The 20,685-nt window shown below is 42.2% G+C and overlaps 1 protein-coding gene across 2 annotated transcripts in view; it reads right to left on the bottom strand.

Moving 5' to 3' along the window:
* The window catches only part of ITPR1 (inositol 1,4,5-trisphosphate receptor type 1), a 244,396-nt gene that overhangs the window by 17,211 nt on the left and 206,500 nt on the right, over nt 1-20,685 (bottom strand). For both annotated transcript variants that reach the window (XM_056867281.1, XM_056867282.1), the window contains 7 exons: nt 17,806-17,981; nt 16,858-17,022; nt 14,356-14,551; nt 12,818-12,922; nt 9,805-9,944; nt 7,624-7,789; nt 5,684-5,844 (listed from right to left, as the gene is read on the bottom strand). In XM_056867281.1, coding sequence (XP_056723259.1) covers nt 5,684-5,844; nt 7,624-7,789; nt 9,805-9,944; nt 12,818-12,922; nt 14,356-14,551; nt 16,858-17,022; nt 17,806-17,981 — 1,109 coding nt within the window. The remainder of the gene's footprint in view (nt 1-5,683; nt 5,845-7,623; nt 7,790-9,804; nt 9,945-12,817; nt 12,923-14,355; nt 14,552-16,857; nt 17,023-17,805; nt 17,982-20,685) is intronic.

The following is a 20,685-nucleotide window of genomic DNA, read 5'->3' as shown; positions in this document are numbered from 1 at the left end:
CTCTGGGCAAAACACTGAGTTTTCGGTCCAACCGTCACTAAAAATGTTATTGTCAATATTTTTATCCTGCACTCTCAGCTGAAAACTCATGAGGCAGACACGAGGGTAGGCTCCATGTGGCTATGAGGACAAGTGAATGTTTCTCTCACACGGATCTGCCCAATCACAAGGGAAGTTACCATACTCACAATGAACCTCCCTGGAGCCCAGTGATTAAAACGCTTTTTAGCATTCTCTCAGCTTCATGAAATCTGTGGCCATGAGGCCACAATTCTCACTTGCAACCATGCTGTAAAATATTTGAAATCCAGCCCCTGAATGACTTTGGACTTTCAGAGATGGGAGCATAACAGAAAATTTCTTCATGCTTCCTGTTTCATCATTTCTCCATATCATCCAAAAAGGAGTTCTCACATTTCATCACAAGGTCAGATTTAAAAGCTCCCTCTATACTTTGAGCATTTGCATCTCACTGCAAAGATAAGTTCTAGTTTAGATGTTCTGGAGGAGCAAGGAGAACAGGAAGCGCAAGCCCAAGCTTCCTGTTATGTCTGCACCTCTAATCATCTGAGGTAACTCTCATCACCTGACAAAGTAGGCTGTGGATCACAAAAAACACAATATGGTAGCATTTGAAGTGCTACAAGACCTGATCATTAGGGCTGCAGCACAGCTACCCCTCTGGCATTATTCTTCAAAAAGATCACCTACTAGACACCTCAAGAGATCTTACATTCTAGGAAGAGTGCGCCTGTTAGGAAAGCATCACTTCTATCACACAGTTTCCAAGTGATATTTATCAGATGTTGCAAGAGTGTGCCATGCTCGCATCTGCGGAATCAGCCTTCCATCTTCTTTCTGGGGACGAAGCCAGGTTTCCACATCTTCAGCTTGAAGTATATCAGGAACCAGTATGAATTTGCACAGAGTCCACAATGAAACAGGAGAGGCCTACAGATGTATCATGGGCAGTAATGATCATACTAAACCATCCTCACCACTCTTTGATATGGTTCATTCCCTATGTATCTGTTCTAATTTGTAGAACTTCTGTCATTTTGGTTCACACTGAAGGAAAATGAAGTGGCAAAAAGTGGTAGAGTTATGAGGTGCATCACTTCCAAGACCGAGCGTTTGCAAGTGCTATACATAGGGTTGTCAACCTGCAAGTTCTAGCTGGAGATCGCCTGCTATTACAACTAATCTCCAGCCGACAGAGTTCACCTGGATAAAACGGCCGCTTTGGCATTAAAGTCCCTCCCTTCCCCAAACCCCTCCCTCCTCAGGCTCCGCCCCCAAAACCTCCCATCGGTGGCAAAGAGGGACCTGGCAACCCTAGTTATACAGGATTTGGTGGTATGAATGTCAGACGTATCTAATGGATATGAGTGCCCATAAGCACTTGTTTTAATAGTTTCATTATTATTATTATTATTTATCATCATCATCATCATCATCATCATTATTATTATTATTATTATTATTATTGCTTTTTAGAAGTCTTTAGAGATTAAGTGGCTTTCTACCATACCATTCAAGCAGAAAAGTGCTTCTGTAACCCTTCACACATATCAGCCGTTTAAAAAATAGTTAGTAGACAGTTACATCGAATAACATTGTTTGTTGATAATACCATCTAATTAACTGTTTGGCGGGCTTTTAAAACAAACTTTAAAAACTGTGCCATCGTCTCCAATATTTGAGGCGAGAATCAGTTGGATAGTTAACATTTTATCCCATTTTTTTTCCTTTGAAAGCTTGCAGGATGCTCCCAGTAATTTCCCCGTGAAGCCCTGGTCAGATCCACACCTGTTTAGCTTCAGCAAATGCTACAGCATTAGGTGTTCCCGGATCATTCAGCTAAGGTAAGCCCTACAAGGGGCATCACTGGATTCAGTTCATGGCAGAATATTTTCAAAGTCCTATTTCTGTACCAAGATTCCTGTGTTTCGACAGGCATCACAAAGGGTTACAGCAGGCAAAATCTTAGACCCAGTTGCTTTGGCTAGAAAGACACTGCTGCGTCTCCAAAAAAAAAAAGTGTTTGATGCATGCTACAGACACAACATTCCATCGCCAGCACAGAAGGAATTAAATCCCAACACCACAGTGAATTTCTCAAGCGTTAGTCATCCAAGTACACTGTGGAAGGATATATTAGAGTGCCAGAATGTGCCTACCGAGAGCGGCAGCAACGTGCCCCACTACCTCATTTCGTTAATCCTCTGTCAGGTGACTGCTCACAAGATTTCTTTAAACCCTCCTTACTGAGGAAACAGTCCAAAACTAGGACACGGGGCTTCAACGACCCCAAACTAACACGATGTTGCTAACAAGCTATCTCAGTGGCATTTATATTCCCTAAAAGTTAATATGTACTGTACCTTAAAAGGGCAATTCTTTGCCTTTTACACAAAGTGGAGGCCAGTGTTCAGATGAACTTGCCTCCTCTGAGGGAAAGGACAAAGCATGCAGTTCCCTAAGTCCCACAGTCTACTAATCAGGAAATAGGGATTAAAAAAAAAAAAAAACCAATCAAATGGGTTTTCTCCTCACACTATCCAGTGGTTTTTAAGCAGATTTACAAAAGATGGATTTTTAAAAAGACCATAAATTGCCAAATAAAATTCAGGTAAGGATACTGTCAACTCTGCCGTGCTGAATAGTAAGCTTGTTTATCGCATTACATATTGTTTCAGAATCTCCCTTCTGCTAGGAAGCTGGCCTCAGAACAAAAGGTAACAGCTTTCCCATTTACCCTGTGCATTTGACATTCTCAAGCAAATGTATTAGAGCCTTTGGGGGCCATGGCCTAGTGGTAGAGCATCTGCTTGGCAAGCAGAAGGTCCCAAGTTCAATCCCTGGCATCTCCAGTTTAAAGGATGAGGTAGAAGGTGGTGTGAAAGACCTCTACCAGAGACCCGGGAGAGCCACTGCCAATCTGAGTAGACACTACTGACCTTGATGGACCATTGGTCTGATTCAGTATAAGGCAGCTTCATATGTTCATATTTCAGCCTTAATAACCATAAATTAAGAAAAATCTAGACAGCACTCAACCTTGATCACTGCAACAAACCCCAGAACTTACGGAAGGATCCTGTGACCAAATAATTTATCTTCAGATCAGCTATTTATCTTAAATGGATTTAACACCCGCAAACACACTAATCAGATATCAACTAGGAACATGTTTACTAATTGTAATCTAATCTGCACCACACCCCATTCAAAAAGATAGTAGGCACTCTGAATCCAAACAACATTATTTTCAGTACAGGAGGTGGAACCTTTCAAGTCCGACAGTTATTCTGGCATATTTCATTTATCTAGGAAGGAGGCGGGATAGAGAATGGAGAAAGGGTTATCAGTAGATAACCTAAACAACAGCCATATTGTCCACCCAGGACAGTTATCCCCATCTTCCCACCAAACATGGTAGTCCTGACTGGTGTTTCTATGCCCAGCATTTCAGCTTCTTGCCAATCATTGCATTCTTTTGTTGCTTTTAAGATGATGTTCTGACTCTATATAAGCATAGGTCTTCTTTCCATGAGCTATTCCATAAGCCTTAGGATATGTAAGTGATATGCAGGCAGGGGTTAGGCTTTGATCTTAGAATCACGGAAGCTGGCTTCTACCTCTCCTTCCCTCAGAACAGGTAGCTGGCCTGCTTTGCGTATCAGATGGGGAAAGAGTCGAGTCTATGGCTCACCCACTCCCCAGTGCATTACAGGTAAATAGTGCTTGCTTACACATGCTGGCAAACACACAGGATGGTTTGGGGGGGGGCAACAGAGATACAGATGCTTTGCGGTGTATGCCCCATGAAAAGTAGAGAGCACAGTGGGAACGTTGTGCATATATTGGCTGGCAGAGCTGCAGAGAATGGGTGGGGGAAACAGAGGCAGAAACCTGGGTTTTACCACATGCCACCCATCAAGAGGTGGCCCATTTGACAGACTGGGTGTGTGTAGGGGTGTGGATACAAGCAACAGCGTTGTCTTTCTCCCAACAGGGAACACACAAACTAGACATACCCAACTTCTGAGATCAGAAAAAAATTGAGGAAAAAACACTGGAAGTCCCAGAGCAGACAGAGGGCTTAGCTGATCCCTCTCTTTTTTTAATAGTCCTCTGCATGCACGCCTGAGGGGAAAGTAGGGGGTAGCTCTGGTCATCCTTCCTTTGTCCCTGCTGTGAAAGTTAAAAGTTTAAAATCGTGTATAGAAGGAAATGTTTCTCTAATCTGTTTGAAATTTGGCAGGGAAGATTTCTTCAGTCAAGGTACAGCTTTCGAGAATGTTATCCCCTGTTTGAGGGTGGAAGGTTATAGCCAGAAAGGTGATTCCCAGTGAAACGGATGGAAATGACTATCAGGCTGATTTCCTAATGGCTTCTAATTTAGTTATAAAGACTCAGACTCAAGTTGTCAGTGACATAAGGATCTAATCCAAAGAAAGACTGCAGCGAAAGCACATTTATATAGGTCCCCCCCACACACACACACACACTGGTGCCATTTTTCTCACCCCTGTCTCCTGCAGCTGCTGCTTCTCGGCATCACCAGGGCTTTACCCATCTTTCTGTTTTTTAATGGCAACTGACAGGTCACTATAGTGTTAGGCTACAGTATTATGCCAATTACCGATTTTAAACTGTAACAATATGTCCATTACAGGTTTTTTTAAAAAGCCTGAAAGCCCTCCTGGTGGTGAGCAGGGAGGGCATAGTGATGGGGGGATGGGCTGGCGCAAGGGAAGTGCAGGGAAAATACTGCTGTGTGGATGCTCCATTGCTGTACTTAAGAGCTCCACAGAGAGTCATCACAATCTGGAAGCAACCCTGCTTCCCCTCTTCCCATTTTCTCACTTTTAAATAGTTTTACAATAAGTTCCTTAAGAGACACCCCACATGGTTCCCTTTAAAAGACAGCATGGTGCAGTGGTTCAGAGCAGTGGCTTGGAGCAGAAGACTCTGATCTGGAGAACCAGGTTTGATTCTCTACTCCTCCACATGAGCGGCGGATGCTAATCTGGTGAACTGGATTTGTTTCCCCACTCCTCCCCATGAAGCCAGCTGGGTGACCTAGGGCTAGTCACACTCTCTCAGCCTCACCTACCTCACAGGGTGTATTGTTGTGGGGAGGGGAAGGAATTATAAGCCGGTTTGATTCCCCCTTAAGTGGTAGAGAAAGTCGGCATATAAAAACCAACTCTTCTTCTTAAAATGAAAAAAGGCTATCCATCTCTTTGCTACAATGCACACAGTTCTCTTTGTAGAATGTTCACCACTCCCCCAAGCTTGGAGTACACAGAGGTGATTTTCTGAGGGGTGGGTTTAAAAAGTCAGACAACAGCCACTACATTGGGACAACGGGTTATCTCAGAACGATAATTGGATAGGGCATAATGGTAAAGGGAAAATATTGTCATCTGGATATGCCGTTGGAAAATATTTTCCAGCTGTTAACTACTGTTTGATGTTTTATTCATGTTTAATCAGTGTTGAAAGGAAACCATATAAACATGTCTAATGTACTGGAATTGTGGTTTTTATTTGGGGAGTACGGGAGTGTGGGTGTGGTCTTATGCAACAGTGCAAAATTTGGCTTGCAATTGATTAGTCAAAAGCAGAGCCATCTGGAATAAAAACATCTCAGAAAGAAGCATTCCAGACTTACCTTTATCATTTCTGCCACATAACTTTCAGGGCCTGTATATTCAGTGGAGTCTTTTACTTTGACTAAGACAATAAAAAACAAATAGTGCCACATGTTGTGCTCCTCTTTAATATGCTCTTCGAAAGTGACTGTCTTGTTATCAAACTTGTCTCTTTCCAGACCTAATAGAAAACACAACCAAATTGTCACTGTTAGATTTTTGAAAACAGAAACTGACCAGCACCCCCTACTTCATGAGGTAAAATACAATTAAAATACTGTGGTTGTGAAAAGTGCCGTCAAGTTGCAGATGACTTATGGCAACCCCACAGGGTTTTCACGGCAAGAGACATACAAAGGTGGTTTGCCAGTGCCTTCCTCTGCACAGCAACCCTGGACTTCCTTGGTGGTCTCCCATCCTAGTACAAGCCAGGGCCAACCCTGCTTAGCTTCTGAGATCTAATGTAATGACTGTACAAAGCTACCGTGTAATGAAGCACATGAACCAGTTGGACTTACCAATTAAACAAGCTTATTATTTTGAGTTATATCATGCATAATCAAGTTTTGTACCAAGTTTCAGAATCACAATAGCTTTTCGTATCAAAGTTCAAAGTAATAAAGGCGAGGTGCCATGTGAACGTCACAGAAAAAATATCAGGAAAAATAACCTAATACACATGATCTTGTCTTAAACGATACGGCTGTAAAGATGAGCTGCCCAGCTTTGGTATGCGTTTCACACAAGCTTTATCAAGTGGTATGTATGTTTTTGTTTCATTCTCTTCATGAATTGGCTGTGTTGCTTAGAGCACTGGTTCCCAACCAGGGGTCCATGGACCCCCAGGGGTCCGCGAGAACTAAATTAAGGTCCGCAAAACAAAGTTATAAACCCATAATAAATTAATATTTTCAATTAAAAGTTCTCTATTATAAAAATATATATATATTCAAATATTATTCTAAGTTTAATGTTTAACTAACAGTTATGATTAAAGTTTATTTTCAAATTCTCAGAATTTTTATTTTGAACCTTGGGGTCCCTGCACCGAACAAAAAAGTCCTAGTGGTCCCTGGTCAAAAAAAGGTTGGGAACCACTGGCTTAGAGTCTCTAAATTTTGTTGTTCCCTCAGCTCAGTGGCATCAGTATTTTCATTCTTTTTAGGTTGTTCTTGCTGGGAATCATCACAAAAGTTCTTTACTGTCTGCATGGGCATTATATGTGAGAGCCTTTCTTTCCTGCATTTGTATAGAGTACTGAATACACATGTAACAAGGCATTTCTGGCCCCTTGGGCCCAAATCTTCCAGGGGTTCAACTTGCACTGGCCCACCATCCATCCACTAGAAACCATGAGTCTAAGGAAGACTTTAATACAATTGTCCTTCCTGTACTTCAAGGTATCATCTTTTCTTCGCCACCCATTTAGGAGACTGGTTCAGTAGTCTTTCTTGTTCCTCCCCACATGCTCCAATTTGGCTGTTGATCTTAGTTTTTAAAGCACCATATGTATGAGCATTCAGTTAAATCTACTCTAATTCCCCGTTCCCTTTTTAAAATAAAAAGTGGCATTTTTAAAAAATGCTGAAAACTGGGATAAGTAGGTCAGTGATGGAGCCAGTTTCCGGCCAATCAGCACTGTGCCTTGAAGGCAGAAAGAAGAGGTGTCACCTGAGACGATTAGAGAGAGAACATACATGTGACCACAAGACATGGAGACTGCATGTCCACAACAGGCTCAATGCTAAAGGTAAGGATGTCTGAATATATCAACTTTCAGAAGCTTTCATTATACGTCAACAAGAGGATGAAACCAAGAACCAACACAATTATCCCGTTGGAGATATTGGTCCTATTGACTTTTGCCGTATTCCAAAGCCATACTCCATTTGTGAATATGCATTTTTTTGCACTGAATCAGAAGAGGGGCTAGTTTTACAGCACTTGCTTTTACACTTACCACAAATAAAACAAGTTGTTTTCAATACTTCTTCTTTCTTCTGTTTCTCACTTCTGAGATCAGCAAAGGTGTCAATGATAACACCAAAAATCAGGTTGAGGACAATAATGATCACCATGAAGAAGAAGAGAAGGTCATAGATCACTCTTGCAGCAAAAAGGGGTTCCTGAAATAGAAATTACATTCAAACACATGGACAAATTTATAGTCAAGCATGATATGATGGAAGGAAGAGAGTGCTAAGTGATGATATGTGAAGCAGAGAAGGAAGAAATGATGTGAATGTATCCTGGATGGGGAACAACTGGGTATGTCCTCCCTTTTTCAGAAGAGTTTCTATTTCCTACCTGTAGCTTCACAAACACTGTCAATTACTACTGCAAAAGCATTTTTTTAAAGATAGTCCTCCTAGTGCTGGTATTAACTTGCTATGGTCATAATATATCTTTTGCATGATCAAAAGGTATTAATTGGTCATAGAAAGTAAACCAATGGGTTTGCTGGTAAGAGCTTGCACAAATAACAGAGCTTAATTACCTCTTCACAGTCAACTTCTACATCTCAAGAGAACTGTTTTTTAAAACAGTAGTTTTATTTTCTGCCTTTTCAAGTGCTTTTGTTTCCAACACAAGAAAAAAACAAAACTGACATGTCCTTACACTTACTGTTCACAGTTCTAGGATCTAACCAATTAGCAGACACAATTACATAGACAAGGTTTGTTCTATCATAATAACACAGCCGGGTTTGGATTACATGAATGAGCTTTTGAGCGCAAATTATTGCTTCCTCCCCACTCACCTCATGACTACAGTTCAATTATTGACATCCTCTTTAGCACAAGTCATTGCCTACCATTACACCCAAACTAGCTAACAGTGACTTGCGCTTGTCTTCCAAAACAGGATTATTTCGGAGTGTGGTTTTTGCAAACCTGGTTTAAAGGGCAGGCCCAAGTCACAGTTTGCTGATTCAGCTGTAACTAGGGCTGCCAGGTCCCTCTTCGCCACCGGCAGGAGGTTTCTGGAGCAGAGCCTGAGGAGGGCGGGGTCTTCAATGCCACAGAGCCCAATTGCCAAAGCGGCCATTTTCTCCGGGGGAACTGATCTCTATCGGCTGGAGATCAGTTGTACTAGCAGGAGCTCTCCAGCTAGTTCCTGGAGGTTGGCAACCCTAGTTGTAACTAGAAAATATGATTTGTGCTAAAGTGAATGTTACTACTTAATGTGCATTGTGCAACATCAGGAAGAAAGGGAGGGTAAAATTGAACAAAGCTCACTCATAAAATTAGGATTTGGCCTTATTAATACAAACTTCATCTATCCTGATCAAATTGCATCGGCTTCCATTCCCCAACCCCCCAGTCACAACCAGAGTGTTTGGGGGGGATGGCAGCTCAAGGTAGGGCCCTTCTTAGGGTAGCGCCAACAGTGTGTAATGCTCTCCCTCATGAAGCCACTCAGCTCCCTCTTTCATGGCTTTAATGAAGGGTTCAAAGACACATTTGCTTCATGACAGCCAGTGTGGTGTAGTGGGTTAAGAGCAGTGGTTTGGAGTGGTGGACTCTGATCTGCAGAACCAGATTCGCTTCCCCACTCCTCCACTTGAGCAGGGGAGGCTAATCTGGTGAACTGGATTTGTTTTCCACACTCCTACACATGAAGCCAGCTGGGTGACCTTGGGCCAGTCACACTCTCTCAGCCCCACCTACCTCACAGGTTGTCTGTTGTGGGGAGGGGAAGGGAGGGAGATTGTAAGCCGGTTTGAGTCTTCTTTAAGTGGTGGAGAAAGTCGGCATATAAAAATGAATTCTTCTTCTTCATCATCAATCTTCACTTATGGCTAACTGTGCTTTTTAAATGTTGCATCCTCCAGATGTTGTCATGTGTGATTTCATTCTATGTATTGTATTTTATTGAAATGTATGATTTCTTACACTATTTGTAAGCTACCATGGGGATAAGGTGCACTGAAAAGAGGGAGATCATGTTTAAAAACTACTTGTATGAATGAGCCATAGAAACATTAACACTTCTAGTACCTTCAAATGAAGTCAACTACACAAATCTCTCTGCGCTTGACATTATATAGTGATGCAGAAGACTTTTCCCATAGAAATTTTTTTTGGCTCCTTCTTAGAGATTTAACCCTATTTGGTTCTCTTCCCGAACAATCATTTACCTCCTTGGATGGTTTCCTGAGCACGTCTCCTACTCCGCCCCCACTCCGCAGGCCATGACTAAGCACAGTAATAATGCACATCAGCAATGTCTCACATGTGTGCTCTTTATCCTCTTCCTCAGCTTCTGTAGAAATCAGCTCTATTAAACACAGCAAATTAAGACATTAAAACACTGCGGTGAGGCTTGAAAATCAGTCTCATGTAACCATATTCCCACATTCTCTGTTTGAACTTGCACAGCTACCTCAAGCGAGTCAGGGGAGACAGGGAGAGGAAGCTTTTCTCCCTATCTCACGATACTAGTACGCGGGGTCATTTGCTGAAGCTAGAGGGTAAGAAATTCAAAACAGATAAAAGGAAGTATTTCTTCACACAATGCATGGTTAAATTGTGGAACTCCCTGCCCCAGGATGAGGCGATGGCTGCCAACTTGGAAGGCTTTAAGAGGGGAGGATAGGTCTATCCATGGCTACTAGTCAAAATGGATACTAGTCATGATGCATACCTACTCTCTCCAGGATCAGATGAACATGCCTATTATATTAGGTGCTGTAGAACACAGGCAGGACAATGCTGCTACAGTTGTCTTGTTTTTGGGCTTCCTAGAGGCACCTGGCTGTTCTCTCTGTGAACAGACTGCTGGACTTGATGGACCTTGGTCTGATCCAGCATGGCCTTTCTTATGTTCTTATGAGCACTCAAGACAAAATACCAGGCTCCTTTCTCCCTCTAATTCTGCTCTTTTGGTACAGAGTCAGTCTGTTATGTGATATTGTGAAGGAAACACATTTCCCTATATATTGGGAATATCAAAAAAGCTCTCCTGTCACAGGCTATAACAGGTAAGCCACCATATTCTGAGCTGTGAAGAGCTCAGAACAAGGAGAAATAAATATAGATATGTATTTCACATGGAAGAACTATTTGTTCAGAGGCCTATGTCTTTGGTTTTATAGCAGTGTAATAATTAAAATGGACCCTTTCAAATCTTGGAATCATTTAACGTATTTCAAAATGCAAACATATCATTATTATTATGTATTATATTTATTTAAAACATTTGTATGCTGTTTTTCCATCCAAATACTGTCATACTCTCACACACACAAACACAGTTATATCTAATTCTGAACTGGGACATAGAATGTAGATCAAAAAAATCTACATAATGAGGCAGGGTCAGACAGGAGGGTTTTTCTACAAGCCTGAGGGGAGCATCATATGTTTGCAGAACAATGTGAAATGTTAAAAGAAAAAAGCCCCATGGTATTAGAAAAAACCCTAAACATTATAAAAGTTTGTTTAAGAAAAGTATGCCAGTGATACTACACGAGACTACCTTGTGATTTCTTGGTGACCCTTTGTGGAGGGGGGGTGCTTGGCAGGCCCAGATAGCATCAGCATGGGGTGGGGAAGGGTGGAGTGACAGTGTGGAGGGTATGACAGACTAGAGAGGTAGGAGGAAGGGAAGCCTTGAAGGGGGGAAGCAAAAAAGGTACAAAAAAAAAGGGAATGCTGAATATGGGGGAGTGGAATAGAAAAAGGTGAGTGGGTGACATACACTGTTGGTCAGAGAGAGAAAAGGGGTTAAAAACAAACAGTGAGTTAAATTGTCAATATTATAACTTTTCTGAAGTTAATACAGACTTCTTAAATTAATGTATATAAGAATGCTACTCAAGAGGTTCTCGGAGCAATCTAAATCGTGCACCCCTCCTACAAAGGATTTCTAATTTATAAATTTTGCCTAAATTTCCCTTTCAAGGATGGAAGCTATTCTACTAAGTTTGGCTCTATGCAACAGTATTCCCAAGTTGCTAGTCTCCAACCTCTGGTTTATAAAGCGATACTGCACTGTGCATGGAGGTTCCATTTAGCTACCATAGGAGAGACTTCCAAGGACCAAACTGTGGAGAACAAGAAGGTGGATGATGCTGAGGAAACACTATAGTTTGAGTGGCTTGGCAGGATGGCTGGAATTTGTAGCAACCCTACTGGAGGGTGGGGGACGTTTCCCTTGTGAAACAAATCCAAAACCAAATAGCATAACATACCATCGTTACTAGCAGCCTTTGCGGTCCATTCCAAATCATTATAGCTAATGCTTAACAACCGCCCTAGAGTGCAGATCAAGAAGTCCACACAATGAGGCCATGTTCAGATAAAGGGCATATTTCTACAAACATGGGGCAGCCCCCAGGTTTGCGGTAGAATCCGAAAGGGGGAAAAGTATCAGAAAAAGAACGTTTAAAAATTTCCAAAACTCAAATGGGGGGGGGGAATGAGATCTCATAACATTATGTCACAAGATCTTGGCTGTCATGTTGAGGTATGCTTAGCAATCAGGAAAGCAGTACATGGTGGTAAGAACAACAGGAGGTGGTGCCAGTCGAACAGTGGGCAAGAGAGTGGGGAAGGGAGGTGGCGAAGATGAGCAAGTAAGTCAGGCAGGCAGGATTTTGTGGTTGTGCAGGTAAAAGTAGTGGAGAAGGTGGTGATGGTGGCACAGGTGTGTGAAGCAGCAGGAGTGAGGAAGGAAACACACACAAATAAGAGGTGGCAGTTGCAGGAGGCTGTGGGTAGAAAAACTGCACTGCACCGGGGGGGGGGGAGAAGCAGGAGGAAGTGAAGACCAGTGAGAAAGTTAGATTTTCCCTATCCTGCCCCCATCAGAAGGTGGGTGCAGTAACAGCCGCAAGAGGAGGCATAGAAGACACACTTTCTGCTTTCACCCTGCGTTCCCTCCGATGCCCAGCTGCCCAAAGGTTAGGTTGGTAAGAGGGTTGGGGAGAAAGAAGGAGGTGACTGGGGAGTGGAGGAAGGGTACACACCTGTGAATCTCACAGGTTCTCTGTTTTGATATATACACATACATGTGTGTGTGTATTTGCAGCAGCTGGTGGAACTGGAACGTAAGGATTCTCCGCTGGGTAACTTCTGGATCATGAATCATGCAATTAAAAGAGCAATTTAAAATGGTAATATGAGTACCAAACGGTGCAAGAGACTTACCTGCTGAAGCAACAACAGAAGAACAATTTTCCCCGTTCTCTATCCTACATACATCAGAATACAGAAACTCCCTGGTCATTTTTTCACCCGTTTCAGTGTGCTGATCTGTAACATATGCAAACCTAGGTTTGAAAAATGTGGCCGAAAATGATGCCAGTTCCTATACATTCCTATACATTACGAAAGTATTTAGTTTTAAAAACCGATCACCCAGTTCCCCAACATAAGCCCTAAAAATGGCGGACAACACAGAGGGATACGTAAAATACATTATAACAGTGGATGCATATCTTGCCAACAGCCTTTTAAAGTTTAATAGGGTTTAACATTGAGAACACCGAGAGTTTACAATATGTGAAAACTCCTGCACTATTTATTTTATTTGAGAAAAAATGGTGCGTTTAAAGGTTGTGAACAGCTAGCACTGCTCACACATGGTCCCCAACGAGACATAATTCTGCGCCGCTTGCATTTTTTATACACCAAATACTGCAAAAAAAAAAAAAAGTAGTGTTATGGGGGGAAAAACCTTTCATGACTGTGTGGGGTGAGGTGTGGAATTTATTTGTCACACTATGAGGAGATCTTTTATTTCCCGCGTGTTCGCCAGATATACCAGAGCTTACAAAGTGAAGTCTCATTCAGATGAGAAGTTCAGTGTGCCAAAAACGTCTGGGGACAGCGTTACAAATTACTAGGACTGGGTTTGAATCCATGTCCAAAAAGGGACTAGGATTCTTGCAACCTGCATCTGAGAACCACATGAAAATAAGTTCTTGCATGAAAACAGTTTCAGTCAAGTCTGTGTGTAGTCTACATTTTCTCAGGGAGACTGTACCACAGCTGAAATTTCTACTGGAGCCTTCAAATAAGTTTCTACAAAAAAGTGTTATGTGTGTGTGTTTTTAAAAGACACTGTTCCTTCACTGAAGTTAACCAGGATTACCACTGCTTTCATTGTTATGTACCATCTCCATACTCTTTGGGTCATTTCCTTTTTTAAAATCCTGAAACCTGGAAGCAAGATAAACAATGCAAAATAAATACATGGGGTTGGACCCAGTGATATCCTTCCAGTTTTCCTCTGACAGAGAAAGGCTGCTGAAAGAGAAGGTCTTTCACTATGAAAGAAAGATCTAGTGAAAGGAGTCCACTAGACCTAGCTTAGTGAAAGGGAGTCAGTTGATCCAACTCATGATTTTTTAAAAGTTACACATTTATCCTACTCACACAATCTTAAGTAATTTGGGGAAGATCTACCTGACAATGGACTTTTAAAAAATATTCACTGTACCCATATCTTTGATACCACTGTATCAAACATGCACAAACACCTCCAAATATGAGTTTATGCAGCCATGGTTATTCCACTGCCTCAGCATTACTGCTTTCAAAACATCAAGATCTCATCAAAGGGTATTTGATTCTACAAAGCAGCCATTACCAGCCGAAGAAATTCAGCTTCCTAGACACAGCTCTTGATGCATTTTAAGTAGTAGCCAGACAATTTGAAAGAAGAAAGTATGTTCAGAACCAACCTGGTAATATTGTTTCATTAGGTAATTTGTCGACTTCCAAGATGAAGTCATCCTTGAAAAACAGGTAGCCCACTATCGAGAACAGGTAAACCAAGATGAGAGCAAGAACAGCAGTCAAGATAATGGAACGTCCATTACGAGTGACACTTTTAATGACGTTCAGCAAGGTCTCCTCTCTGTAAACCAAGTCAAATAGCTGGAAAAAGGGGAGATCAAAAGAGTTTGTAAGATACTTCAAATTGCAAACAGTTAGGAAGTACTATATTAGAGTACCTTTGTAAAGTGTCTATCTCTCCCTCTCTCCCCCTCTCTCTATCATAACCTATCATAACCTATCATAACCTATCTATCTATCTATCTATCTATCTATCTATCTATCTATCTATCTATCTATCTATCTATCTATCTATCTATCATAACCTATTAGATGACTGATAGACAGACAGGCAGGCAGACAGACAGACAGCCTGGTAATTTTATAGCCAGAGGCACCACTTTTAATAGGAAATCCTATTAACGTTTGTGGACCACAATTTAAAAATTGCTGTCTGAAGTGACTATGAAAAATTGAAAGCAAAAACCAACTCAAAACAAAAACAACAGCATTTCAACGGAAAACACAATGAAGTGGTGTTTTGGATGAGGGTCAGCATTATTCTTTCAACACGTACATACAAATTACAAAACACAGTTGATCTGCGTGCAACACTTCTTGATATAGTTCAGAAACTAGAGCAACCCCACCTAGCTATGCAAACCAAGTCAGAGCATTGTGATCACTCGTTCCCCCAACTGAGTAAGTGGCAGACTCCTTTGGGCTCCCCCCTCCCGCTTGCTCCACACCCAACATGTGGGCTACAGCTAAAATGCAACATACTTGCAGCTTGGGAATTGACATGGAAATCCCCAGATGAATAATCAGTACATCAATGAAAGGTGTCAGTGTGGCCTAATCTGCATCCTCTGTGACTGAACTAATCTCTGGAGAAAACCGGGGCGGGGGGAGAAAGTTGGTCAGGCTTCAGTCAAAATGAAATTATTGGCTCTTCGAGCAGAACTGCATGCTGCCCTGACATGCATTTCCAAACCTGTACATGCCAAGGAAACACAAATGACACAGGCAATTGTATGGGAGAACGGTTTAAGGTCTTCCCCATGCCGACAAGGTCGTCAGTTCTCTCCTACGAATGCCACCAGGGCATTTTCTCATCATAAAAACATGAGAAAGGCCCTGCTGGATCAGACCAAGGCCCATCAAGTCCAGCAGTCTGTTCACACAGTGGCCAACCAGGTGCCTCTCGGAAGCCCACAAACAATCAGCTGGACTTACTGTACTTCTGTTTTCAGCACCCATCTGGGGGCACACTGGTTAGAACAAGCAAAGGCTTAGCACCCCCGCCAGCCTACCTACTGTCCCCTGCAAGTATCCTTCCCTCAATAAGTCTTTCAAAGTTAACACAAAACTGGGAACACAACATGTAATTCTGTCCTTAAGTTACTGGCAACCAATCTCTTCTACGGATGCTAACTTAGATTGGGCCAACTTTCTTCTCTTTCAGTCTGAAACATGGAGCTGTGCTTGACCTTCTGAACAGCAGCCATTTCAAATGAAAACAACGATGCAAAGAGAGGCTTATATAAAAGCATGGGGCATAGCCAGAGGATGTTTTGACTTTTTCCTGTCAATGCCAAAACACTAACTATGCCATATCAAAACCTGCTTTTGAAAGTTCCCTGCATTTTAAAAGTGGTCTGTCATATCGTCATTGTTTGCTTGCTTGGAAGCACAGAACTAGCTGCATGATTCTTTCCTTCTTAGTGGAGTGAACTATGTGCTTCAGGTGTGCTAAAGCATAATTATATGTCATAAGTGCCATGGGCTACAATTCTACATGCAACCATTCATCTACAGGTCCCTTTTAAGTCACGAGAGGGAGAAGACGAAGGAGAAGAAGAGTTGTTTTTTAAATGCCACTTAAGGAAGAATTAAACCGTCTTACAATCACCTTCCCTTCCCCTCCCCACAACAGACAGCTTGTGAGGTGGGTGGGGCTGAGAGAGTGTGACTAGCCCTAGGTCACCCAGCTGACTTCATGTGGAGGAGTGTGGAAACCCACCAGGTTCACCGGATTAGCGTCCGCTGCTCATGTGGAGGAGTGGGGAATCAAACCCGGTTCTCCAGATTAGAGTCCACCGCTCCAAACCACTGCTATTAACCACTACACCACACTACACCATTGTTCATTTATTTAGAAATACTCAAACTGTTCCCTTTCCTGCAAGCTCATGGGGGCTTACAAAATATATGTCATAAAATATACAGAATTTGAAAAATTCACAACATCAAAATCTACAATAACCAGCAATCCAAACGAGAGCAACTTTAGCCTCAATAAGCAGTGTACAGTTCCACAACTCGAAAAAGGACTAAGAAAAGGCCTGCCTAAAAAGAACTGGTTCATATAACCTTGAAGCACAGTCAAGATGCCACTAAACGCTTACCAGCAAACTGTAGAAAAATTCATGAACAAACAGCCCCATTGCACAAATAAGAAGGTACAGTAGGTGATAAAGGAATTCAACGTCCATGATCATGGCTTTGTATCCTCTAGTGAAAGTTCCACAGTTACCGACAAAACTCATCAGAAAGATTATTTTGTTACAAACCTGTGAAGAGGATTAAGCATAATTAATATATTCTCAACTAAATACAGCAAGGGTGTTTCAGAAAACATGCAACAAGCTATCAGCACAACACTTAAGGTAGCGTAACGGCTCCTCTGTTGGTGAAGGAGGGAGGTGAACTTGCCACCCCCACCCTCGCTGCAGGCCCCGCCCCCTGCCCCACCCCTTCTTTGTTCTTGAGAACTCCTCTTCCTTATCTGCCAGAAGCAGCAGTGGGGGGGGGGGAGGAGGAAGAAGAAGAAGAGTTGGTTTTCTTTCTCCACCACTTAAGGAAGAACCAAAGCGGCTTACAATCATCCTCCCTTCCCCTCCCCACAACAGACACCCTGTGAGGTAGGTGGGGCGGAGAGAGTGTGACTAGCCCAAGGTCACCCATCTGGCTTCGTGTGTAGGAGTGGGGAAACAAATCCAGTTCACCAGATTAGCCTCCGCTGCTCAAGTGTAGGAGTGGGGAATCAAACCCGGTTCTCTAGATCAGAGTCCACCGCTCCAAAACACTACACCATGCTGGCTACAGGGGACCTGTGGGCTGCAAGGAGGAATAGGATAGTTCCATGACATGAGTTTTGCTGTGCTCATGGTATTTTGGGTCCATCCCCACTGGTACAACACAACAGTTTCAAAAATTTACTAGGGGACTTTCTTCCTCCTTAGCTAATAACTTGGGACACTATACCAATTTTCGGTATATGTATACCTATACAAATAAGTAGGGAATCTTAAACGCAACAATGCAGCAAAAAGTCAGAGAAACCTAATACTTACATTGAAAGCTCCCAGGAGAAATAACGTTGGCTGTAAACCGACTGAAAATATTAGCCGCAATATTGTGGAAGCAATTAAAGCTCTAATGCCGTGGGGTTTAGGCAAGGCAATAACAATGGCCAACGATATCAGCATGGCTGTCCAGAGTAAGCCCGACAAGTGGGGCTCGAGAGTACCTAAGAAGGGGGAAAGCCCAAATACGTTAATTTATATTGTGACTGTCAATATGGCTTCACTCATTTTATTCATTTATTTTAAAACATTTATAATGCCGCCTTTCTACCCCATCAGGGTTTACAACATAACAATAACTGGGTAATTCCTCAGGGAAGCTAACAACATAATATAAAATATCATCAGTTAAAATACATCAATAAGATATATTGTATAAACTACAAATCAGCGGCAGAGAGCAGGATTCCATGGAAGATGTCCGCTCGTTGATCCACGAGACCTCAGCCCTCTCCTACCTTAAGGTTTCTTTTTAACAGCCTTTTAAATATAGGCTTGGATCCTATGGATGAATTCCACATAGGCCAGATGGCCTCTGCCATGAAGCGTGCTTCCTCTTCTGAGAGCACTTCCGTTTGTACAAGGGAGCACTGCAAACCACTGATCTTGCATAGACAGAAGTTTTAGTGGAAGAGGTAGTGCGCTCCACAGTAGAGGTTGTCTAGTTCTCATGGAACTCAACTACAGGATCCAAACCAGAGCCGGGCTCGCTCACATTGCTACCTATGTGATGCAACCATCTTAAAAATTTCCCCACATAAACTCTGTTTTCTGTTATCATTGAGCAATATGGCTTACTCACCTGCCTGTCTAGCCATTACAATTTTCAGTTTGACAAATGGCTGAGGAAAATCCCTTAAGTACACGTTAATTAATACAAATGTTACCGGCACCCACAACTAATATGTGTTTCAATAAATGTATCACTTGGGTACTTCTGTTGTACTTTTCTCTGATTTAAGAGACATGTTAGGTAGCAGTAACAAGCATTGGTTAAACATATTATTTAAAATATCATAAAAATCTAGCTAAGAACACTATATCATTTGGGCCTAATTCAAAATAACAAGTGCCTTGAGACTGGACATAGTCCCCCCTCCCCCCCCCAAAAAAAGTTGGGTTCAAAGATTTTTATTGGGGTGTGTGAGCACTCATTCTGCTTTCCACATCTGGAAAGCATCTTTGCAGGCTATTGTAACATTTCAAAAAGATCAGATCTTGAAAAACCTTGATATATGGCTGTGAATAATGACTGCAGTTTAACAACTCTTGTAGGGCAGGTCACTCTATGAGCACATAGGACAATTCCTCCTTTCACATCCAGAAATATTAGGTCTCAGGTATGTAGGGTAGCCCCATTTGCTTATGGCCCATAACTCAAAGAATTATGAAACTATCAGCTTCTACCCCCCCACACACACCTTTTTCTTTTTGTAAAGATGCTTTCTGTTGGCAGTTTGCCTATTACCTTTTCAATCTGCAGTAATAATGAAGGTTGAAAGCTTGTATTAAAATGAGAAAGTTGGAATTCATAGAATTCCAACAATTCAGTTCTAATCTGTGAGAGGAAGGAACTAATGGTAACAAATCTTCTCTGCCTCCCCCCCATCTCTTTGAACTCCAGGGAAGTTGTGTATTTGTTACTATTTTAAAAAGCTTATTTAGCCACATGGGGACCCAATTCAGACTGGGGCAAAGGCATGTGAGCATGGACTATGTGCGTGGAGTAAGACGTCTCTCCTTGCCACCCCGATCCAAATCAGAGGCAAGACTGGCTGCAATGCAAAGCAAAAAATAAAATAAAATAAAAGTAGGGAATCTTTTATCTCCCATCATCCCATCTACTTTAGCTCCTATTTGAACTTTGTGATACTCTGAAGACATGAGAACATAAGAAAAGCCATGCTCGATCAGACCAAGGTCCATCAAGTCTAGCAGTCTGTTCACATAGTTGCCAACCAGGTGCCTCTAGGAAGCCCACAAATAAGATGACTGCAGCACCATCCTGCTTGTGTTCCACAGCACCTAATATAATAGGCATGCTCCTCTGATACTGCGGAAATCATGACTAGTATTCATTTTGACTAGTAGCCATGGATAGCCCCATCCTCCATGAACATGTCCACTCCCCTCTTAAAGCCTTCCAAGTTGGCAGCCATCACCACATCCTGGGGCAGGGAGTTCCACAATTTAACTATGTGTTGTATGAAGAAACACTCCCTTTTATCTGTTTTGAATCTCTCACCGTCCAGCTTCAGCAGATGACCCTGCATTCTGGTATGATGACAGAGGGAGAAAAGCTTCTCCCTGTCCACTCTCTCCACACCCAGCATATTTTTATAGACCTCTATCGTATCTCCCCTTAACCGCCTTCTTTCTAAGCTAAACAGCCCTAAGCATTTAAGGCACTCCAAAGGACAGTTTGTGAAGTTTCTGGCAGGTCATAAGCTGTGCTTAGTATGTCACTAAGGAGGGTCAATAGCACCTATGCAAATCACACTGATTTGTTTGTATTTTTAGGTTCGTCCAACCATGAAAGTCAGCTAGAAAGAAATTAATCTGAACTTGGCGCATGACAGCGATGAATGTAATGGGATAGATCAATGTGTGTGTGTGGAGTCAGAGGCAAGCTCAGCAGTTTTGCTGCCTGCTGTAGGAGTGTCTTTGCATCCGCTATTCCTTGTTTACAACTTTGTAAAGAACAGATATTACCAAGATATTCCTCAGGGCTCTTCTAACCAATGGAAATAAAGCTCTACCGGGCTGAGGAAGTGCAGAGAACCAAACAATATGATCTGTAGAAGTCCCCAAAGCTAAACAGATGCCTAATTTAGCCCCCTGCCCCAATCCTTTGATATACGTTTCCTG

Source organism: Euleptes europaea, chromosome 1 (assembly GCF_029931775.1).
Source record: "Euleptes europaea isolate rEulEur1 chromosome 1, rEulEur1.hap1, whole genome shotgun sequence".
Classification (NCBI taxonomy): domain Eukaryota; kingdom Metazoa; phylum Chordata; class Lepidosauria; order Squamata; family Sphaerodactylidae; genus Euleptes; species Euleptes europaea.
Note: the sequence above shows the minus strand (reverse complement) of the source record. Positions and strands in the feature narration are given on the sequence as shown.